Genomic DNA, 24,349 nt, shown 5'->3' with positions numbered 1-24,349 from the left:
CCGTTTCTTACTGTTTTTTTTTGCAATTTTGTTGCAACAGACAAGGAGTTGCGCACACTCAGCAGAGCGAGGAGAGTCGCGTCTGGCACAAAAGAGACAGCAAGTGGCAGAACGTGCATTCCCATCGAAGCGCAGTCACAGGACCTTCGCCATTTTCCTTCAGCCACAAATAATTTGTGAGCGAGTGACATGAGGAAATGAAGAATAAGATGAAAATGATATGAAAAGGAATAGAAGGAAGCAAATAAGAGAGGAGAGAGGAGCGAGAGTATAAGAATGCGGTGATTGGCGACGGCGAAAGAGTATCGACGTCGAAAAAAATCTCCTCGGTTGTTCCATGTGAAAACAATACGATTTCATAAAGTATAATATGATTATATTAAAAGGAAAACAATTACACATATGAAGAGAGAAGAGACGATTGATGGGTGATCCAACAATAGCGAAAGAAATAAAGAGAAGAACAATAAAAAGAACGAGAGAATCGTTAAAGATTGAAATGTATTCCCTTCGTACAAGGAGACGCTAAGAAAAGCGAGTTCTCTTACGCAACTCGTACTTAAATTTGCAGCGGGAGCAATGAAAAACCAAAAAAACAATGGGGGAAAAAAAAACTAAAAACCAATTATAATCGTCGTTACAGCGCAAATTCGGAAATCGTTAAAAATATTCCGAAATCATTGCGAGTCAAGAGGTTGGTGAGAAAAAAGTATATAGATATGTATTTCTTCTTCTTGAAAAACAAAAGATAATGAAAAAAAAAAGGTAAAAATGGCATAAAACTGTCTTGAAAATTGTCATCTTGGGTAAAAACAGCTGATCGGGATCGTTCTCGCCAACATCGGCATGGAAAAAACGTGTTGGACGATTCAATAAAAATAGATAAATACACGTAGTTTAAGAATGAGCGAAAAGGATTGAAAATTGAGAAAATCGTGAGCGTAGAAATTGGGAGAGCACGAAAAAATAAAAGGATTTGGAAAAACAATAATAACGGATGAGACGTTAGAAAAGAAAGGGAGAATGAGAGAGCGAAAGAGAAAGAGAGAGGGCCCGATGTCGACTTACGAATTCGTCTGCTTACAATTTTATTATTAATATTATTATCATTATCATTATTATTATTATTATTATTAAGTTATATCATTAGTTAGAGTAACAAATTTCCATCTAGGGCGTCATTTAGTGAATTTTCAGCCCGATCGAGGCTTTAATATCGACCAACGTGTGCCATTTTGAGCTCGCACCTTTTCAGAAAATACTGCGTAAGTGAAAAAAAAAGGGAAAAGAAAAAAGAGTGGAAAAAAAGGATGATGAATCGAGGGCAAAACCGATAGAGAATGAAACGTAGCCAATGATTGGCATCGAGGCGAAAAAATGTAGGAACGGAGGGAGAGAGAGATATAGAAAGATAGAGAAAGGTTTAATGTTTGATATGAGGATGCAGAGAGAACAAAAACGAGACTTTGAGCCAAGACTGCAATTCGATATCAATGAAAGTGATGAAAGATACGAAGGGAGAATCCCAATCGGACTGTAATTCTCAAATCTCCAATATCTCTCTTCTCTCTTTATCACCATTGAGAGAGCTTTGACTCATAGAAACAGAACAAAAAAAAAATAAACCAAAACAAATAAAATCCCTTCTTCAATATTCCTCGTTAATATTCAAACTCCGTTTTTTCTCGTCTACTTTGGCGATTCGTTCGTTCTCATTGTTTTCAATAGATGCGAGAATACTCGATTTTTCTTAACATCATTAATTGCATTATTCATTCATCCGGTCGTTTTAAAGAAAAAATTATAACAATTTTATCACTTCCCTTTCGAACCGTACGTTACTCGTGGCCAAATTATCTTCAGATACTTAAAAAATTTTACTCACGAAAGTTGTAATACAAACGAACGAAAAGAGAGGACGATTGAAAACATTCGGTTCAATCGAATGATCATTGGCAGAAAACTGTCGACAAACTCTCGTCTTGAAATATAATTAAAAATCATGGTGATAAATTATTAGTTAAAAGCGAGTCATTGGAAACTGTGAGTTGATCGATGTCGCGAAAGTTACGACGTTTGACAAGGGAATAAAAGCGGAGCGAATTAAGAAAACGGAAAATCGAATCACTGTACAGAACATTCTTCCATGTTACTTGTTTTTCCTGCTAATATTGTGTTTTTTGTTCTATTTGTTGTTATGCATTTGTCGCGATGGCAAAAGGCGCGATTATTTCGGTGATTCATTTTGTGTTTTGAGCTCGTGGCTGTACGCTATTCCGAATATAAATATATATTCTTTTTTTTCTCCTCTACGATTACAATTAAGTTCGAATAGGCCGATATTCTTTCCTCCTGGCGTCCAATGAAATGTAATCAGTAAAGTTCATTTTTTCGCTCGTTCAAGTTATGAACACCCATCGATAAATAAACACGTATTTGGGGATCGAAATATTCGTTCACTGGATATAGTTGCATAATAATAACTGAAAAAATAATCCAAAAATTTGTCAAAACAGCCTGTAGGTGTGCATCTAATTCTATAAAAATTAAAGGTTCGGATTGCAATACAAAAACCCGGAGACAAAATCATACTTTTCAGTAAAATCAATAAAAATTCGTCGCCAATATTCAGAATTTTTACTCAAACGGGATTCGTCCGTAGGAGCGATTTAAAAACGCTTTGACGTCATAAAGCTCGCATATAAAAAAGTGCGTCATAGGCCGGGCTGTCTTTGCATTTCCAAAGCGCGCTACCGTGTCTCTTAATCTAGAGTCGCGGTATTCTTTTCTCGAAACGTGATCGAAAAAGAGAACAGTTTTTACACAATTTTTCGACTCCCTCTAACGTGTTTTTGAGATGGAATTTTTAATAATATGCATGAATAGATTTGCGTTAAGCGAGATAATTAGACAAGTTTTTCGAAAGACGAGATTTCTAGAGGAAAATGAAAAAAAAAAGAAGATAAATCCATTCGAAGGATAATCAGCGCTCTCTGCCGTGTCTCTCTTTGCATAATGAATGTTATATACATATTGAATGTTGAATAAAAACGATGGATGAATAAATGAAGAAAAGAAATGAAAAAAAGTAATCAATTATAAAAGTCGTTGAACAAAAGAATAAAAGAGTGAGCGCAAAAAAAATCGAATTTCACATTCGCTATCAGGATTCGATTGAATAATCAAGTGGGCGAAATATTTATGATTGAATTTTTATCGAATTTACCTTCGTTATTATGACGAATCTTTCTACACGTTCGTACATCCTCCAAAATAGTGGTCACGAGTCAAGTCTCAATCTGCAATGATAAATACAAAAAATCGAAAATACAAAAAAAACTTTAAAGAAACACTTTTGCCATCGTATTATACATATAAATATTATACATAAAAAGAAAACCAACAACAACAACAACAACAACAACATAAAAACAATTCACACACATATATGTATATGTATGTGTGTGTTTGTGTATTATATAAAAAAATATATATATATAAATTATAATACTGATTAAGTTATGATTGATTATATTACAAATATACGATAATACGAGAAAATTGAAGGAAGTCAAAAAGAGACAAGCGTGAAAAGCGAGGTTAAAAAATTCGATAGAAGAGAGAGAAAAAGAAAAGGGAAAATAGTTGTTTCTACTACTCTAATTCATCGCTTCTACGTGTGATTGCTGTATAAAATAATTACTATTGATTTCCTACTATCATTATGTGTACTAGTACGCGTTACTATTACTAATTACCGTTTAAATACTGTGACTACGAAGATTGCGATATATATATGGAATATTTGCCTTGATTTTTTTTCTATCATTTAGGTTTCATTGTTGTTGCGACTATTTTATGTTTTATTTTTTGTTCTCTCTCCATTGTTATTTGTACTATTACACGATTGCCGCACGAATTTAAATTGTCTAGTAGGAGTTACATAAACGGAGAAAAACCTTTCATTTAACATGTTCATTTGTACTTGTAATGCAAAAACGAAAGGATTTTTTCATTAATTTCGTGGGTGATGAAAGTTTCGCGTTGTATTTATTGCGTTTTTAGAGTGATTAATATTGAATATTAAGAGTTAAAAAGAGAGAGAAAGAGAGAGAGAGAGAGAGAAAAAAATTAAATAAATCCGAACGAAAGCGAGAAAGAGAGAGTTAACACATCGTATTATAGTTGTTTCATACTGTACAAGTTTTTAACATTGAGAGTTATCTTGCTTAAGTGATGATGAGATCTCGTTGAAAGTCACTCGCTCTCATTCCTATCTCGTATTTATATCTAGTCTCGGGTGTTCCAACAAAATGTCCTCATTCGAATTTATTCATTGTCCTCTAACTATATATATATGAGTATATATATATACACACATACATATATCTATTTAAAGAAAAAAATAATGCTAATAACTCTACCTTCTCGAGACACCTTCAGCGAGATCTCCGCGTTCCATCGAAAATTAAAAATTTTGACAAATGAAATAAAATAACACAAAAGAAAATTAAAAAACATATATATATATAAAACAATCGGAAACTGAGAACTAAAACCTCGTGACAAGACCGTTGATTCTTAGAACGAGAAAATTTCGGTGTATTACGGTCCAAACAAAATTACGTCTTGACAAAAGAATAACAGTTTTGATAAATGATGATTAACGAAAAACATATATATTTTAACATTATTCAAATACGCGCAAATCTGCTTCACTTGTTGAACTTCGATGAGAAATTTTGAATACTCGAAAATAGGAAAGAAACACGTGGAAATTTTTAAATCGTTTAAACGTGCCTCCGGAGGACGTTAAATTTCCACAATACATTTTTCAATATCGCTGATATAAAAATTATACAGCGACCAATTTCGAAGGAGAATGATCGGTGACTGCAATCTCAAAAAATAAATAAAAAAAGCCACCTCTATGGAACATCGAAAAATGATGATTGAGGGAGAAAACGAATAACAGCTTTTCTTACATATTTATTATTCTCCACTGCCCTAATCAATGTTCATGTAAATTTATCAATAATACTGTTACTCGCTCGACTTATTATCCGATTATCACGGTACAGGAAAAACAACTTGTAAGGCATTAGACTTCAACTTTAACGTCCAAAATTCCAACTTGATTTGGTTTATCACAACTTTTCGCATGTTTTTCAATACATAAACTACAAAGTTACTTGAGACTTTGTGTTTTTGACATCTTCGGAATCGAACTGCACAAATTGGAAAAGTGTAAATATTGCGAAGGAACATTTTTATTTCGTTTCCCTCTTTGTCGGGAAGCGTCAGACTTTTTGCAGTCCAGAGTCTGTACACACGAGTTAACAGCTATTTTGACGTTTCTATTCAAATTGAGAACGTTCTAGCTATTTTTACTTTCACAAGTGAAATAAAAATCGGTACTCTCTACACAGTTCTCGAGTCAGCTTATCTCAAATGCAAATATTACGAATAATAAATATCAAAACTGAAAGAACTCAAAAATTAATGAATTCATTTTTGCGTAGGTGCGAAGAAAATTTATAAAATTTTATCAGTGAGTTGGATTTTGTGATGCAAAGTTGTTGAAAATGCTTTACATAGTTTGACTAATCGATCGACAAAAGTGTTATGATACATGAAGTGAAAATTTGCACTCACCTCTATCCGTAAAAGTCCTCTGGTGTACAGAAAGTGCCCTCCAGAGTTCGCCGAGGCATTCGAATGAAGTGCGTCAAATATGAAGAGAAAAAAGCATCGAAAAATACCAAAACAATCTCCAAATATGATCATTCTCCTTCTTTTGAAAATTCTTTTGAAAAAATAACGAAAATATTGTTGCATCAATCAACCACCGACTCAAGCAAATCGACACTATCAAAAGTCAGACATAAAATTTCATATTTCGAAAACAAATGGAAAAGTCATCGATACTGTGAAGACGGATATTTTCGAAATTTTCTCGCAATACGGAGTAACAAAAAATGAAATAAATCGAATTGAGAGAAAGGAAAAAAAAGAGTAGAAGTATGGTTCGCAATTAATGAGATACGCGCATATCGTCTTCATCCATCTCATTAAAAGAATTAATGATAAAAGAAATGAAGAATAAAAAGTAAAAAAACTATAAAACAGAAAGAAATGAAAAAAGCATTGTTTGGCCTAAAATTTACCATTCACGATTTGTGTATTTCGTATTGTACTATGTAATAAATAAAAGATAAAAGCTTATCAACGCTGATAACGGCGTTGGAGGCTTCTTCGTGCTCGGTGATTGTGAGCGCGAATAATTATAAATTAGTTAAGAGAAAAATTCAATTTTCAATTAAGAGCTGCGATCTCTGGATTATTTGGCGCAATCATTGATCGACGATCACGCCATATTTAGTCCGCCAAGCTGGATGATGATAAATAGAGGGGCGGGGGAGGGGGAGGGGGGGGAGGGAAGGAAAAGTAAATCCGTCACTTCCGGTCGCGAGTGGAAGTCGATGATTGATAGCGAAAAAATGAATAAAAAGTAATATCTCTGCTCACAAAATGTACATTACGCATATTCGCGTTTAAAATTTTTTGCGAATTTTAGACTCGATGTTCGCGACGAAGAGAGAAAAATAATGTAAAGCGACGGGGGGAAGAATGAAACAATTATCGATTAAGTCTCGTTGTATAGTAGTCATTACTTACATTGTAACTAAATGAGCTTACGATTATTTGGCAAGTTTCTCGCGATTTTATTGTGCAAATAAATATATTACGTTAAAAGGGAAAAAAACTAACCGAAAACCCGAGGCATATTTGTTTCCTATAACCGGTAGTCTTCGCTTTCGAACCGGAAATTCAGGATGTTTTTTTTTTCGTTGAATCTCGTTGGATGCGGAACAAAATTGGTGTGGGATTTTCATGGAAAATGTGCGGTGGGAATATTGGTACCGATATAAAACTGTTGAAGAATTTTCAAGCGGAAATAGGTCGGCGATTTGAAGACCATTGGCCGTAAAATTTTGCGAAACTTTCGTAATCGGAAGTAACGTGAAACTGTGAGTACTCAGTTCTGCGGTTAGTTTTTTTTTCCTCGTCTACCAGCGATGTTCCAGTTCTTCCTTTTGTTTACCGAAAGTCTTTCCACCGTCGTGATCGGAAGTCCTCCCCGATATTAAAACCGGAAATCATCCGGTTCATTCTGCCGAAGAACTATCGAAAAAATGAAGCACTGGAAAGTTTCTGATAGCATTAAAAAAACTGTCGGAACTTCGTTAGTGAAGATTAACCGCAAGTTCCGCGAGCTTTTTTCTCTTCGCGCTCACCGGAAGTCTTCCGATCGTTCTTTTTTTTTTTTTTATTTCATTTAGTTTATCGATCCTCGCGCGAATGATTCGCACTGGAATTAAGATCGCGAGAAGTACATTGCTCGTTGTTGAACTGTTTTTTTTTTTTTTTTTTTTTATATTATCTCCGGCTTTTTTGTTTTAGTTTTTTATTGTAGTTTTGTTTTTCAAGTCCCTTTTCGTACGACGTGCAGCTTCTGAAATTTTCGTACGCGCGAATATGCACCAAACATACATTCGCTCGCAGGGGACCCGCGAAGCTAAAACTTTTGAAAATTCAAGCTGAGAACCGATAATTACCAGTCGAACAATTGAATTTAAATGATAGAAAAATAACAAAAAAAAAAAGGAAAGTACGAAAAGCGGACAAATAGTTAAGAGAAATGAAAAACGGCGTACCTGGCAGGGAACTCTCTGTACCCGGAGATACTTACTGTACTTTTATTTTTCAAAAATACCAAACACACCATGTATACACGAATACAAATTAACTTTTGTCATTGCACACGAAGCAACGACCGGAAATGCTTATAAAAACGAGAATAATCATGATAATGATGACAACAATGAAGGAAAACGATACTCTACGACCTTGAACGACCGAAGCCATACGAGACTAATTATACTACACAATTCATTAAACAACGTGAGATCATAGTTTAAAAGACACAAATAAAGGTAAATCAGATTGAAGGAATGTTGGCAATTGACAGCGAAGCAAATTCACAGCAGATCCGATCGTGTGTAAAATCGAAGCTGAGCAAGATTCACCCTATTATGTAATAAGTTAGTATTTATCGTGTGAAAATAAAAGAGGCAATTTGTACGGCACTCTGTCGGTCGTTCTCAGGCACGATAAACGACGAATCTGTCTATTCCAAATATTAAGAAAAAGAAAAAAACACTCGAACGACAAAAACAAACAAGCAAGAAAGAATTTCAAATCGCCTCGCCTTTACCAGACAATTCTCATACTTCGCAATTCCGTGTTTTTTTTTTTTTTTTCCGTTGTTTAAAGAATAAACAAAAATTGCAATTTCAAAGAGGACGAATGAGCGTTGCAATTTTAGCCTTTTTTAAAATAAGATCGTAGCCACTCTCCATCACGGCTATTTCTTTCTACATAGGATTACATATAAAACGTACGTATGTACCGAATAAAATATAAAACAAAAATACTACGATAATAATAAATGATAAAAAAGAAAAAAAAAGGGAAAATAAAACAAAAAGCACACACAATAAGTTTTGCGATGAGAACAAAAAACTGAAGCTCGTTCGAAGAGAGAAAGCGAGAGAGAGAGAGAGAGAGAGAAAAATAGGAAGAACGAGAAAACAAGTACAGAACAAAATGATGAGAATGAGAGAACGGCCGTGCTCGGCTCTGCCCGCGGACGACGTAATTGCCAACTATATAATTATTAAAAAAAAAAAAAAAAAAAAAAAAACGAATGAAAGAAGAAAAAACAAACTCTCATCGGTTCAATATTACGCTATATTTATTACCATTATTATTGTTATACTGTTATTATTATTATTATTTTTATTATTCGTAACTATAATATTATTATTATTCCTACGGATATGATAAATTTACGATAAACAAATAACGATTGATTACGATTTTGTCCTAATGTTCAGAAAAATAAATATGAATCTCCATAATTGATGCTTATTGTTTAATCATTTTGCAATCCTTTCTTCTTGCCAATCCTACAACTAAATCAATGCCTTTCCTGCACTTTGTTGATTACAAGTGCTCCTCGTGTAAAACGAAATTAACAAGTTGAGGGATTTTCGTGAATTCCCTCGTTTTCTATTCAAACTTTTATTATAAACAACAAACAAATTCCACAATTTTTTGGGTACACAGTTCCTATCGATCTTATAACTAATTTTATTATCTAAAAAAAATCGCAAAATCGTTATGATTCTTCATAGATTTGTTTGTATGCTTTTAATCTACAGTTGTGTTACGTACTCGAATTATTGCACTTGAATATTATGATAAATGTTAATGCGGGTGGTCCTTCGCGTCTTAAGCTCGAAGACGAATGCATTTGGTCCGGAGTACGAAATAGTATTTTGAAACGTGTAGAAAAGGCCAGCTTCCAAGTTTCATTGGGCAGAATTTTAATTGAAATTCAAATGAACATATTTTTTTTGTAGATTATTAAAAGTTGAAATAATCATGGAAATTGCTGTTTCGTATTACGTTTGGGGGTTCAGTTTTGTACAAAAAATGAAGTACCGTCGATTCTGATTCAAAAAATTCTATGGAATAACGTTTCCAGGATTTGGAGATCAGTGTCAAACTATTAGAATTGAAAATACTCTGGCAAGTTTCCATATTTCGTGGACCACCCTTGTGATCAATCAATTATTTTGTTTTATAGTTTCTTCTCTGATTACAGCTCATTTGGAAAAACAAGAGGACAAAAACCTGGTTTATTCTTGATCGGAATTGGAATACATCGTGCCATATATTGATCGCTGTTGTTAGTTTGTATCTTTTTTCTATGATTCATGGGAATATTAATCCTAAAAAGTTAAACATTATGGGAAATTGAATTTCCACGAAAGAGAGTGAGCTCACAAATAACAACTCACTTGTTTCATTATTTTTTTTGTCAAATTTTCCTTTTTAAGGACTTTGAGGAGTGCGTCGAATTTCAACGAACTTTATTTTTTCGTTCAAATATTCTATTGTTGACGTTGCAGTTCAAGGCACGCGTTCTTACACTTTTGCTTCTAAGGGAAGAGGCTTGAATGGAACTTTACCGCGGAATCAAAGGGAAGTATGTTATTTCACTTTTTTTTACTCTATTTTTGAAAAAGACAATCATTTTTGGAATCGTACGATCAAATTTAAACATTTCTAAACAATTTCCCTGCGTAGCTTTCCGACATTGATATCGACTAACGTTGCTCCTCCGACGATTTTCCTTTTTATTGATTTCTAAAAATAACGTCTGTCGCAAAACATCTTATAAAAGTTTTAAAGTTTTTTCCGCAGCATGGTGAACCATAAAATGAAAAAATTGAAAAATATTTTGATAGAAACTTCGGAGAATTGGGGTGTAGCAAAAACATACGTTTTGCTCATTCTTATTAGAGTTTTTTGATCCTAAACGATTTAATAAAAAAAAAAAAAAAAAAAAAAGAAATCAATCAATCAATAATAGAATCGAATAAAATACAATGACTGTTCCAAATTTGATTGTCTTATTCAGGATCGAATTATCACTAAACAGAAGCACCGATGCAGACCGTTTTAAAAAATATTCTTCTTCATATTATAAAACGAGCGCACTATAACGAAAACCATTATCTCAACATGCTTGATAATACGTCGAAGTTGCAATTTTTACTTGCATTGCATTACAAAAATGTTTTTTCTAGTTTGCTTTTTTTTCATTATTTTCGCTATTTTTTGAATATCATAAATTTCGTTAGCAAAATTAAAGCAAAACGACTTAACGCTCGAAATTTACTATCAATTTCTGACAATCCAAGTAAATTAACGCTGTTATAAAAACTATAAGGAAATATAATTCGATGAAAATAGGCCGCAAAAGATCTTACTAGCCGCCTCGTAACTCATCGGCTTCGTCGCCACTTCTCCTCCTGTTTCGACCCCGCCCTACAATAAATTTCAAACAAAATAATTCAACGTAAAAATAAACATTTCTTAAATATATGCATATTCCTTTGAATAGAAAAAAACACAAAAATCTGATGCTCAAATGGTGATAAGCTTTATTCCATTCAGAAGCACGTGATAAGTGTTTATTCACGACCCATTTTTATGAGGTTAAATAAATTTTTGAACAAATCCGAGTTTTAGCGTTAAATAAGTCATCGAAGCAAGCAAATTGTTTGTATAGTTTATTGGCCCGTTGTTACTCGCGAATTTTGGAACAATTATTGAAGCCTCGGGTTAAAAATGTTTAATTGAATTCTCGCATGGAATAATCGAAGTGGCATTTATGAAAGATGTTTCCTAACTATGAAGGTATTCAAAAAAATGTGCGCTCGATTGTTTTTGGAGATCTCTTCCCGAAGAATCGCCATGAAAAATTACAAATAAATTTGAATTCGTCGAATTTTCCTCTCCGTGTTTTCCTCATTCACACTCTCTCGAAACAAAAATGAAGAAAATGCTTCAAGGATTAGTCGTTACTTGGTTGCGGATTGAAAGGATATATATTTCAATTGATTCAGGAAATTGTACAGTTTGCGCCAAAATCAATCCAGATTGCATTCACTCAATTGCAGCAATCGGCGCGTCGGTATATATAATCTTTTTTCGTTTTTTCCTTGACAGTGGTGCTCTTCATTGCCACAAAATTTAATCGTTTTATTTTTTTTTAAATATTTTCCCGAATTTAACAATGATGTTTATAACAAGAAGATCGAATATCAAATACGAAACAAATATTACATAATAAATATTGAAATACAATTTTTTAATGCTCGACTTGAAATAAAATAAAATTTTTTTCACGTGATGGATCTTTATAATCTAGACACTTTTTTGGTTGTTTCAATTTTGCTCAATGTCATTGTTTTCTCAATTCTGTTAATTCTCAATTTTCACATCCAGCGTGTACGCGTTGAAACATTCGAGGAAACAATGCCAGTCTCGGTGCCGAATAACGGAAAAACATAACGGAAAAGAAGAAAGAGAAGAAAATAATGCGATTATTTTGTTAGAGAAAGTAAACCCAATCTTTTTAGATCGCTCAGTGGTCGTATCTACATGGTATGAAAAAAAATAAAATAATTTCAACCAACTGAGCCGAAAATGTTATCTCGTATTAAAACAAAAGGTAAAAAAGCGCGTATGGCCGCTGGAATAAAAGATTTTTCTTTCACTTGTGCGAGGATTATCACAAGCTATCGCTACCTCTTCGTATTTGATTAAGACACGCCAACATCCTGATCATAAATGCGGCTGGGACGGTTATCGTGTCTTTGGTCTCTTCGAGCATCACTGCGTTTCGTTTCAATAGCTGAAAAAAAAGAAGAAAAATAAAAACAATTCAATTTCGCCCAAAGGGAACTTTGCAAAATTAATCTTTTATTTTCAAGTTTGTTCATTCAAGCCTTCAACTTTGCTTCAAAATTACGATAAATTTGATCAACGTACCGCAAAGTATTTTCCATAATCGACAATTCGCATGAGCAAAATGATCCAACTTCATTTCAGAAAATTTTTCAAACAATGAATGCAATAGGTTGGATATGAATGAGAATGCTCATACTGTTCGGGTTTCGCAACCTTTTGTGAACGAGTTCACAGAGAATATTTCAAACAACGATTCATTTTTCTCATCGTATGAAAAAATTACAATTTTTAATTTGATTTTTGTATTTTGAAGGAAATATACGATGAAAATAGGTTAATGATGTTTGTAAGTTGATTTTTCTTAAAGTTCAAAAGCTTCTGTGTTAACATTTTCAGTGATTGGAAACATATATTTCGACCCTAGTTTACAAATCTCAGAACACACTTTAAATTAATCGAAATTATAATCTACGACATACGTGTAAATAAAAACTTGGTAAACTCGAATACTTTTGTAATGATTTTCGGTTAAAAGCAAAATAACCAGAGACCTTTAAAAATCCTTATGCAAGTTGGAGTTTGTTGTAAAAAAATGGTGATCAACTCCCCATAACAGTGCGTATGAGACTTTGTGCGTAAGAAAATAGTACTGCACGTGATAAATGAGTAGATGAGAATTGAAAAATGAAGACACTCACATCCTCAGCGAATTTGGTATCGAAATTAGCTTCTTCGCTGATAGGAGCCCAAAGTTTGACATCATAGTCGATACCGGAGGTGGCAAGCATCGGAAGAAAGGGATGAGGTTGGAGGCAATTAACGACGTGTTGATCGGCCTCGAGGAGCATACAAAGTTTGGCGGTGTCTCTTTCCCAAACGAAAACGTGGCCGCAGTCGCTACCGGACATGACGTAATCGTCGCCCCAAAAATTTGCTTCTTTGATCATGGTCCTAAAGAAACTAGAGTCAAACGAGGGAAGGGCAAATGATCAGAAAAATTGGATGGGCTGATGCTAATCGGCCCAGTCCGCTCGGAGGCTTTTTTGGGACTTTTTTGGTAAGTTCTTTTGTGCATTCGTTTTTTCCCATTCTTTTTTGTGTGTGTTTGAAGACGCTGAATTGTTGTTACGGTTTGTTGGTGTTCACGTCCGCCGAAATTTCATATCGAGACGATAAAAACAACTATAAATTTCGAAGAATAAGAAATTCAAAAATAAAAATGAATAATGGTGGCCCTTAAGATTCGACGATTTCTATCGAATATTCATTCGACACGGTCGCGATATACGACGTAACTTTACGTGCAACTCTAGCAGAGAGAAGGGGCAGGGGAATCATACCTCGCATTTCGATGACCCATGTATTTTTGTTTCACGTGAAATTCCGTCATACAACTGTCCTCGTAAGTCTCCTGTCCCATCGAGTCTCGTTCCTCACCCGATTCCTTCTCTGATTCTACATCCACAGGATCGCTCACTCTGCTGAAAGGAAAACAAGTGTTTCATAACCAAAATCATCTTAATGCGAAACAATGCTCGTATACTCAATAATTCTGTTATTTTTTCGTAACAACTTTATAAGACGAATATAAATTTTACCTTCTGTCACAGCTCGTAGGATCTGCGTCTTCGTCATCGCTGTCGTTGTAAACGTCCTCGTCCGTTCCTAACACAAGATAAACCATAAATAGTACGCAATCGGAATAGGAAGAAAAATATTGTAACGAATTCTCAGCTACAAGGCTGTACTTACGTTCGTGAAGGTCGAAATCTGGATCTCTGCCTCGACTACTGCTTGGTCCTGCACTAGTGAGACCAGTATTTTGACTGCCGGAAGGACCTACAAAGTTTAAGAACTTATATGTATTGAAAAATAATCAAATTAATAGATAAATGAAAAATGAGAGTTAAAAAAGCATCTTTCTAAAACGAGTTGAGCGAATTTCAGAGTCATTTCATTTCATACATTTCTTACATGCAAAAAAAACGAAGATGAATAGTCAAGTATGAATTGTCAAGAAATCTAAACTGATTATCAGCGTTTATATTTTCGATTGTTAACAGTTACCTGGATGATAATTGTCGCGAATAACTTCATTGGCAACACCGAGCGAAATGGTAGCGCCAGTAGAGCTTTTGTCGGAGTAAGTTAAGCTGACGGCAGGCTCGCTGCCGTGTCTTTCGAGGAAACCGTGTCTCATGGTGGTCAATCTGTCCTGAAGATTTTCCATGATATTGCCTTCCCCAGGATTTTCAAGATTAGAAGTCGGCGAAGAATGGCCAAGGCTATCGTTTCTGTTGCTATCACGAGTTTCTTCGCCCCGCGAGATACTCAGCGAAGTGAACGATTGTATGGAAGTCTTGGAAGCCTCCGTTCGACTAGATTCACTTCCCATAGGAACATTATTTGTCTCGTTTCTCGTCTCCTCGGTGTCGGATTCGGTGGGTGAATTATTTACAATGTGAGATTCTTCGCTTTCGCAAAAGATCTCGTCGCTTTCTTGCGTTACAGTTTCTTCAATCTCGTTTTCGGTTGACACGTCGACGGCCAAAGCGTTGGAGGAATCCTCGCTAGGGTTACTCGCGATCGCTACTGTACTCAACTCGTCAGATTCACGGGTTTCGGCGCTGCTCGCAGCTTCAATTTCCATCGCCTGATGGGACGAAGCCTCGTTTCCGTTTGCCGATTCTGCACTCGGTTCGACGCTTTCCTCTCCGGTTGCTTGATTCTGTTGATTCTGTTGCTGTTGTTGTGGTTGTTGCGCTTGTTGCTGAGCTCCCTCGCCCTGCTGGTCGATTATCCAACCTTCGAGATTATCATCACCGCTGCCATTTAGAGCAGCACGCGTTGCAGGGTCGTTCAACATTCTGCTCAACACGTCCGTCATTCGTTGCATCAATGAAGTATGCAAAATCGGTCTTGCTTGTGCAATCTCTGTTCCGTTCAATCGTCCACCTTCACTTTCCGGACGAGCGTCCGGTCCTGTGTCTGACCAATCGCCTCTCAACCTCAAACGCCTCACTGGCTGCGGTGATCGCAACTGGTTTTTCTTGCTTTTGTTCTTCCCTGTCGAGGCATCTTTTCTCATCTGCATGCTTCCCTGATCCTGGTAGAGAGACAAAAATCCTTTCAATACAATAGCCTGATATTGATTATGATGCAGGTAAATCAACGCAAATACTCCCAAACTTTTTTTTTTTTTTTTATTATTTCATTTCTATTGAGGAAGTATCTAAAACTTTGAATCCACTGGAGCAATTTGTGCCTTTGAATTGAAACGTTAAACTGTTTTTTTGTATCAAAGTGAATTGTTATTCACCTTTATACTGAACAAGTACAGATGATCGCTGCTGTAACTGACCAAAACATCTTGGCCGTCCGGACTGTAACTCAGTGACGTTATTCTGTAGGAATTTCCCTCAAATTCGGGTACACTGAATATCGACGTTGGCCAGGCGCTTTCTCCATTATCTGCTCAACATATGGAATAGAAACATTCTGATTACAAGAAGGAAAATACGAATAAAAGATTTTTAGTACACGTTAGTCTTACCTGGATCCCTCGTTGCCAACATTCTCCTGTCGAAAGTTCTTACCGTACTGTCGGAACATCCGATAGCCACTTGATGGGGTACCAAAGGATTTACGGACAGAGCGGTCACCGCTTTTTGACACGAGATCATCACGTCCTTTTTTCAATTGCAATTTTCCAGTTAATATAAAATTCCAGTAAGTGAACACAGAATGATAACTGAAATCATATTTTTCAGAACTCACTTCTTTGCATCTTGGGGTGTTACATTTTTCTTTAACTCGCAAATCGTAGCCTCGAACTGTCCCATCTTCGCCACAACTCAAAAAACTGTGTGGCTCTCCTGGTATCGTAGCAATCTCGTAGGTGGTTCCACTGTGACACGTGAACTGATTCTGAAACGTTGCTGTTCGTCTCATGAGATCTGAAAATACACATAAATATATTTTTCTTTATATTGAATTTGACTTTTATTCAATTCGAAGAAAAAAACCTTGGCTCGAAATTACTTGGCTTCGCGAAAGAAACTACCTGAGGAATAAAATTATTTTTCATAAATATTAGACTTCAATATATTCAGTCTCTTAAATTGACAAAGTTGGAGAGAACATTCTCGTAAACGTCTATTTTCGAATACGTAATCTTGCAAATTGGAAAATATTCATTTGAATAAAACCGAATTACAAATTTTCTAATAAAAAAACTTTTTTTCCTATTCAGAAGCTTTACAATTGTGTTCATACCTGTGTAGAGTATTATACCATCCCCACTGCAGGATACAATGCGATGATCACCACTGTTTGGTAAAAATTTGGCACTAAATATATTCGCTCTATGGCTAGTTTTGTAATCGGTGAGAACCTGCAAACAGAAATGAACAATTGTGTTTGTAATATGTATTTGACTAGGAAGCTGAAAAGTCTTCATTCGCTAGCCTGAATTTTCAAGTATTTGTTCTGCGATAGTTAAAACGAGTGTTTTTTGGCTCGATTTCGAAATGAAATTTAATCATCGAAAAGTCGTGTTGTAAAAGTCTTTTGAACGTACATAAATATGTCTTTAATGAGAAAGGCATTAAGGTGTTAAGACACGGGCGTTATAGTTCGGAAGCACGAGATCCGAAATCGCTTTGGCTTAAGGAACACAATCATTCGTACATGGCCAATATACTTTCGCGTTTGAGACATCACCCACGTTGCACAATAGCTCTCGGTCAATAGTGAGTCTTACGATTACCAATATATAGTTCTAGATCTCGAGACAAAATTAGCAGCCGTAAGTAACGCACGTGGACACTTATATTTTTCTTTTTTTTATTTATTTTTTTCTTTTCATCTTCGTTTGGCAGAGACGGAGATTTTCGCCCTATCTAGGCCAATGTTAGACCTTGGCTAGAGCACAAAATACTTGCCTTGAAAAGGCCTATCATGCGTTTCGTAAATCGTAAAGATCAAGGTCCTTAATTCGTATTGTCGGAAGGAAAATCAACTAATTATATGGTAAAAGTCAACGACATTGAGGGGATTGAAATTTCCAATGAAATTTCTCTTAAATCATCGGGCTCGAAACAATTAGTAGAGATTTTTTTTGAGAAAATGTTCTGTTTGCACGTATCCAAATTCAGCTCCAGATTGGAATAAAAAAAAAATTACTAGAGATGGTTTATTGCACCAAAGATGATTTCCAAGGTTCATTGTAAAAATAACGTTGGCACAGGAATTACACGAGATCTATAAATATTACCAAAATTAAAGCAGATGACAGCCTCATTTTGTCTTATACATTGTAATTTACGGTCAGCCAATTGGCTTATCCATACATTCGATAAAAACTGCTTTGTAGAATTTAAAATTTTCTAGGAGTTTTTAGTTTGTTCCAGTCACAGGCTACAAATTTGTTTTTTTTGTTGCTGATCGCTACTCACTCTGAAATCTAATGCTCTTGACACATTGACAAGATTAGAAGCCCTAGAATCTCCACAGCATAATTTAATGCTGCGCACAACCGATAGTATCATTTCGTCGTTTTTTTACTATGCATGGAGCTTCAAAAATGTTAAGTTCTCTTTGAAAGTGCGTTACAGAATATTTCTCTTCATTATATGAATAAATGTATATATCCATGATATATAATTTTCAAATGGGAGAGCATGCAACTTTTACAAGCTCTTCGTTTTGTTTGTGATAACCATTATTCCAATACTCACAATGTCACCTATTAATCAATTACCATCAAATTTTTATTTTCAAATTATATTGTCGAATTGCTCAAAAAATTTTACATGCATTAGAAAAATGTTATTTTAATTTTCCGTTGATTTTGATTTTATATCAGAATTCTAGAACTCGTTGTACCTGATAGTTATAAGGATTTGTAAGAACAAGATGCTGATCGTCACTTCCTGACAGTATCAATGTACCACTTGCATTCCAGCAGATAGAATTGACACAGCCATTGTGCACTTTAAGTCTCTTAAGCAGCGCCATTCGCTGTATAAGTTGAAGACTTGCTGTAAAAAAAACCAAATATAGAGAGAGCAAAGAGAGAGAGATCATTTTTCCCTTAACATCATGACAGATTTAAAATATATAGATAATAACAGTTTAGAATTTTTCCAATATCACAAAGAATGAATGTCACATTCACAATACAAACAGCTTGAAGCGATTCAGAGCACATTTTTGATTTTCTTATTGAAAAAGTTTTTTGTAACGAAATATTATTTTCTTGATATTTACACTAAGAATTAACTGTCATTTTAAATCGTTTCAAAATTGAAGTCCTTCAAATTTACGTTTAAAACTATAAGGAAAAAAAGGGAGGTTGGAAAAATTCAGATCTACTTTAATTCCTTTATTACCTTTACTGCTCGTGTACAGCTTGAGCCTAGTTCTATCATCGTAGGGCTGATTGTAAATGTCATAAAAAACGCCGGATTTCGTACCCCTCATAATTGACCAAACGACGAACGTACAGCACGTTCTTTTTAATAAGGGCGAATTGCATAAAAGAGCTTTTTAACGGTGCAGCGTCTTCAAAGAGACGAATTTTCACCAGTGATAAGGAACAGAAAGACAAATAAACAAAACAGACGAAAAACAGAATCAGCTAGGATAAATGGAACACTAGGACTCGTACGTTTCTCGTGATTTATTACGATGTTTACTTTCTTTCTATGTTCGTTTGCTCCGTTTCTATTCACTGAGTATACGACACAGGATTATTTATTCAAAAGACGCCCGAATTTTGACTGAACTGAGATCTTTGTACGCGTCTTCCTGTACATTCCCGCACCATCGCGACTCGTTTACTAAAAATAAACGGTGAAATTCCGAAATACGTACGACGATGAGCAACGCACGGATGATCTCTATTTTTCTTCTCTCACTCGCTCATCACTCTCTTTGCACCAAACACAGTGACTTTCTACCGTGAAAAACAGCTGAGCGAATGTACACAATGGCATTTTGGAGCACACACAACCAGCGAAGAGCAATGCACACGTCGTGTCGTGTGCCGACACTGCCGACTGATGAGAATAAGCGACTCTAGCGCCCGAAGAAACTTCGGGAACCCACCAACCCACCAATTTTACTATACACTAACCGAATTGATCAACACTTTTATAATGATTTTAATAATCATACTATTTCACTACTATATCTTTTGTATAGAATTTATTACTACTATGAAATTCATTAAATTTTAGTATCTCCTAGTGAATAATCAGAAGATGCGAACTTTTTTACTTCTGTACACATCATTTGCCTCTAATATATTCAAATGAAGGTGTATTTCCCGCGCGTTGTGTACAAGATATACCGACCAGCGAGACTTTTAAAGGGGGTTACAATTTCACATATAAATTGAAAATCGCTCGGCATGTTTTTCGAATTGTTCTAAATCAAAATTAAAATTCTACACAAGTTGTGATTTACGGTGATTCAGGATAATGCTCTCCATGCGTTTACTTATAAGGTACGATAGATTCAACGAGAAATCATCGGACGTTTGAGAATTAAATTTCATTATTCAAACAGTTAACCTCAAATGCGGTGATTTGGAGTCTTATTTTGCATTAGATTGGTGACAAAAGTTGAACATTTCAGAAGCAATTGGCCTCATTATGCAGCCACGGCCCCGAGGTTGCATACTTCATCATTATTGTACGATTCTTCCGAATCGTCATCATCTGATTCAGATAATAACATCACGAAAAAGAAACCGAAAGCTAACCCAGTTCAGAGAGAAGAACAGAAACTCCAAGCTCAGCAAGACACTACAAACCATCTCAATAGCTTGTTAGAAAAAATGATGACGGTAAAACGGTCTATAATAAAATGGAAGAATTATTCAATCACCTTTTAATTCAATTATTCAAATATTTGAACTTCAATGCTTACGCTAATTCATTGGGTTATTTCATTGATGCAATTGTTGAAATGATATACAAAATTGGACAAATTTACTAGAAACCAAAAGTGAGCAAAACCCTGGAACCTGGATCAAGCACAACACTGGACCTTTCAGTGCCTCCCAAGAAAAAAAACATGAAACGTCCAAAAAAAAAATACGGTGAGGAAAGAGATAAAAAATACAAAGAGCATTGAAGCATTACCATTTCTTAGTATCTAATACGAGCATGATCATCGATGATATTTTGATGCTCTTATTGAATGAATATTACAAGTATTAAAAACAATAATGAAAATCTAACATACAAATTTTTCATCAATTTAAACAGAAGACTCATTACTTGGCGCAGCTAAAGAAGTTGCTACTTCTCTTGGAGGAGATGTACAGAAAACAGAGGCAGAGTTATTAAATAAACTGTCCCCTGAAAATAACAGCAAATCTGAAAAAACTTTGAATGATGCTCAAACACCACTTTCACTTAGGTTAGTGCCACAAACAAGCCTAAAATGGGTTGACAAAACGAAATTGGTTGGGGAAAGTCTAAAGAAACTGTAACGGCACAACTTTTATCGAATAGAATTTAGACATTATTGAATAGAATCTGTATATTCATTGGACAATTTAAAGTTTCAAATACTCACGTATGTGATTTTTCAGTGAATTGCTAGCAGGCATGAAAATTGATCGGGCTCCGATTGAGCCAACACCCCCAACACCTCGAATACAAAAAGTGTCACGAGCTCGGAAAGCATCAACAACATTCGAGTCCATGTCATTTGAGTTTAGAGAAAGGCCTCAATTGTCTCAGATGACAGAGTAATTATAGTTTTGATATATTTATAATAACTTTCCAATGAATACTTCAATTGGTACAATTCTCTAAAATTCTTTTGATTTAATTCAGCCATCGGACTACTGAACCTGCCAGATTGTACAATGGAAATCCTCTGTCAATTTTCCAAAAGTCAGAAAAGACAGATACATCGCTGGAAACTCCAAAACTCACGACTTGGGAAACCCTGCAGAAAAGAGAATTTGCACTCAGTTTAAGCCATCCTCCCGAAAATATATTCCAAGAAATGATATTGTGGACTGAGCAAGGCAAGCTGTGGAAATTCCCAATCGATAATGAACAAGGTATGTCACATTTTTGTGAGATAAATTCAATAATTTACATTCGAATCTAATACAAAATTGGAGATCGTATTTCGCTCATACAATATTTTTAACATTCCTTAAGGTTTAGAAGAAGAGCAGAATGTACATTTTTCGGAGCACGTTTTCATGGAGCGTCATCTTCAAGATTGGTGTCCAAGGAGAGGTCCGATACGACATTTCATGGAGTTGGTTTGCGTGGGACTTTCGAAAAATCCATACATGACCGTCAAGGAGAAAAAAGAGCATATTGCTTGGTACCGGGAATACTTTGCGAGCAAGCAAGATTTGCTAAAAGAACTAAATGCCATTGAGGCGGACATCCCACTACCATCAAAACAAATAGAAGCATAAAACTCAATTCAGTAGAATGCTTTAATACAACAGTGCTTCATTGATCATAACGCTACAATCGACAATAGAAAGCAGCATTTCGCAATACCAATAAACTTCTAGCTAATCCGAATTCACAGTGTTTTTTGATTTTTTTTTTAACGTCTATTCATAAATTCTTCATTGATTTTTCAGGTACAAACGGAATTGTAATTTTACTATCGGCAAAACGAACACAATATACGATAAAAAAAACATTCCTGTGATCGCGATGGCAAAGTGAATCGATGGATCGACTTTGTAAAACGTGTAGGACAAAAAACTTACTGTTTTTGATTATATTCGTTTATCTTTTATAATATTACGATCATGCAGCCGAAATAAATCTTGTAACAAAAAATTACTCTCGATCGGTAAAATCCTTTTTGTGTCTCCTCAAGACAACTTGTCAGAAGTGTCTTCAGATGGCGCTTTCAGTTGCAGTGGATTGACGACGACAATGCGAATATCTAGAGATTTTTAGTGATCGCAGATTTTACCTACATCTCCGGATCCTCTCACGTACGCGAATAGCAGACGGTGGATAATTTTTGCGTTACGATCGTCACGTAATAACCACAGCTGCAAAGATGATGGGCCTTTCGATAAAAGATCTTAAAAAGCACCCTTCGGTGAGTAAATGAAGAAAGAAACAAACTTATTAAGTTCCTTCCAGAATTGTGTTCTTATTTTCGAAAGGAATCTTTATTCCTTTTTTTCAGCTGGTGCCTTTATTTGCGTGTTTCGGTGTCGGAGCGTTGGGAGCGGCTTTATATGTTTTACGACTAGCTACCCGCAATCCTGACGTTTCGTGGAATCCAAAGAAAAACAGTGAACCTTGGCAGGAATATTCTAACAAACAGTACAAGGTACATTTTTTTGAACAATGTCACATTGCCTCTAATAATAATAAAGAAAAAAAACAAAAGATATTGATACAGGAGCAAGATGAGAGTCCGCTTCATAATCAGTTTCTCACTGATATATACATTTTTCGTCGCATGTAACTCATCTGTGCCAAACAATTGTAGAAAAATTGTCATAAGTTGTGTATGAATGAGGATTTATTAGTTTCGATTGAAAGGCAATATTCCCTATCGCAAGTATCTGTCTAGATGATTCCTCAGAAAACTTTCTACTTTCGCAATAAAAATTATTATTCATAATCAAAGATTTTTTTGACTGTTTCTGTTTATGAAACTATTTATTCTATTTATGGATCATGCAAAAAATTCTAAATTGTACTCGTAGATTACTTTTCCAAATTTTTTGATTTTTGGAGCATCTCCAAAAGATTTATACAACTAGGCCAAAAACATTCGATAACATTGTATTGTGAATCCAAGAAAAAATGAGAAATCATTCTTCAATTGGCATCCCCAAAGGTGATGTTATATCCCCAGTATTTTTTTGTAATCGCGTCTGCCAGATTGAAAAAAGTTATTTTTAGAATAGTTAAAAATTAGTTTGTAGATCTTGATTTTTAGAAGTTTTTCATATCAATTCCATTTCGTCTTCATACATTCATGCATTTTAAAGAGTAAGTTACTATTAATTAAATTGAAGAGCCATCAGATTTTCTATATGTACATATCTGACCAAATTATCTATGTAAACTGATTTTTTTTTTTTTTTTGAAGATGTAGAAAAAATTTTTTGTGAAGATACAATTTTTAGATAATTTTAGGTGATGAACATTTTAGGCTGTAAAATCTTGTGAAATTGCAGCCTGATATTCTTGAACCAAAAAAAGGAATGAATTGCACAGTTCTCATGAATTTTATATGAGAGAACAATTGCAGAATCGTCTCGTTGCTTAATTCTTAATTATAAATATATTATGTGTGCACAGACATTCAATAAAATTTGAATCATTGATTTCATCATTTGTTTCTCTTTCCAGTTCTACTCGACTGAGGATTACTCCAAGTTCTACAAAGAACCACCTAAATTCTAAAGCACTGGATGTTTTAGGGGCGAGCTGAATGTAGTAATAAATGGATGTTTTGTTTCAATAGATTACGCTTAACTGTGTAATTTAACCATACATAAGATATAATACTGAAATAAGTGAAATATAATATAGTAAAATTCTAACATTTGCTCAGACTTTTTAGTTTTTAAATATATTTTTGCCTCTTCCATTATCAAACAATATTGAAATAAATTCGATCTTCTGACATTACTTTGAATGATTTATTTATACAATTATTCATCGTCATCGATGCATAATTCTCCTAAGTTCATTGAGAAAAATTCGAACTATATTGTGAAGTTTTTAATATTTACCCGAGATCTTCATTAGAAATTTTAGAAAAGAGAATCAATTTGTCAGCTGTCAGTTCATGTTAGATCACATTGATCCTATTATAGAACTGTAGTTATAGAAATAAAAAGTTGAAATATCGTTCGGAATATGTAGCATTTTTAGGATATTTTTTTTTTTGAGATAAGAGCTGAGAACTATCAGTGCTATCAGCTCCA

General features: G+C 34.8%; 4 protein-coding genes across 31 annotated transcripts in view; 3 read left to right on the top strand and 1 right to left on the bottom strand.

The window, feature by feature from the left end:
* CaMKII (Calcium/calmodulin-dependent protein kinase II) overlaps window positions 1-8,767 on the top strand; it is a 103,393-nt gene extending 94,626 nt beyond the window's left edge. For all 21 annotated transcript variants that reach the window (XM_043416715.1, XM_043416717.1, XM_043416714.1 and 18 more), the window contains one exon: window positions 41-8,767. In XM_043416715.1, coding sequence (XP_043272650.1) covers window positions 41-173 — 133 coding nt within the window. In that variant the 3' untranslated portion in view covers window positions 174-8,767. The remainder of the gene's footprint in view (window positions 1-40) is intronic.
* Window positions 8,768-9,131: 364 nt separating this feature from the next.
* On the bottom strand, window positions 9,132-19,481 carry LOC122409281 (DDB1- and CUL4-associated factor 6-like). Of its 8 annotated transcripts, none has more exons than XM_043416699.1 (13): window positions 18,783-19,480; window positions 18,277-18,431; window positions 16,666-16,783; window positions 16,168-16,346; window positions 15,944-16,079; window positions 15,710-15,861; window positions 14,458-15,496; window positions 14,143-14,229; window positions 13,989-14,055; window positions 13,731-13,868; window positions 13,089-13,350; window positions 12,229-12,334; window positions 9,132-10,962 (listed from the first exon to the last, which is right to left on the bottom strand). In XM_043416699.1, exons 1-13 carry the CDS (start codon window positions 18,871-18,873, stop codon window positions 10,904-10,906), a joined length of 2,589 nt encoding a protein of 862 aa, XP_043272634.1. In that variant the 5' UTR covers window positions 18,874-19,480; the 3' UTR covers window positions 9,132-10,903. The 8 variants fall into 8 exon arrangements, 7 of the variants coding, with proteins under 7 accessions (XP_043272634.1, XP_043272633.1, XP_043272638.1 ...); XM_043416698.1 differs by having other exon boundaries at window positions 13,731-13,871; window positions 18,783-19,478; XM_043416703.1 differs by having other exon boundaries at window positions 13,731-13,871; window positions 19,267-19,478.
* A 258-nt stretch (window positions 19,482-19,739) lies between these two features.
* Window positions 19,740-21,959, top strand: mRpS31 (mitochondrial ribosomal protein S31). The gene is made up of 7 exons (XM_043415829.1): window positions 19,740-19,900; window positions 20,032-20,242; window positions 20,395-20,497; window positions 20,667-20,820; window positions 20,996-21,154; window positions 21,243-21,475; window positions 21,579-21,959. The coding sequence occupies exons 1-7, from the start codon at window positions 19,875-19,877 to the stop codon at window positions 21,845-21,847; spliced, it is 1,155 nt and encodes a 384-aa protein (XP_043271764.1). The 5' UTR covers window positions 19,740-19,874; the 3' UTR covers window positions 21,848-21,959.
* Window positions 21,960-22,336: 377 nt separating this feature from the next.
* On the top strand, window positions 22,337-23,962 carry ND-MLRQ (NADH dehydrogenase (ubiquinone) MLRQ subunit). Its single transcript, XM_043415834.1, has 3 exons — window positions 22,337-22,497; window positions 22,588-22,734; window positions 23,769-23,962. Exons 1-3 carry the CDS (start codon window positions 22,456-22,458, stop codon window positions 23,820-23,822), a joined length of 243 nt encoding a protein of 80 aa, XP_043271769.1. The 5' UTR covers window positions 22,337-22,455; the 3' UTR covers window positions 23,823-23,962.
* Window positions 23,963-24,349: the final 387 nt, after the last annotated feature.

This window comes from Venturia canescens, chromosome 4, assembly GCF_019457755.1.
Source record: "Venturia canescens isolate UGA chromosome 4, ASM1945775v1, whole genome shotgun sequence".
In the NCBI taxonomy this organism is placed as follows: domain Eukaryota; kingdom Metazoa; phylum Arthropoda; class Insecta; order Hymenoptera; family Ichneumonidae; genus Venturia; species Venturia canescens.
The sequence above is the reverse complement of the archived record's forward strand: the minus strand, read 5'-3'. Positions and strand labels throughout refer to the sequence as shown.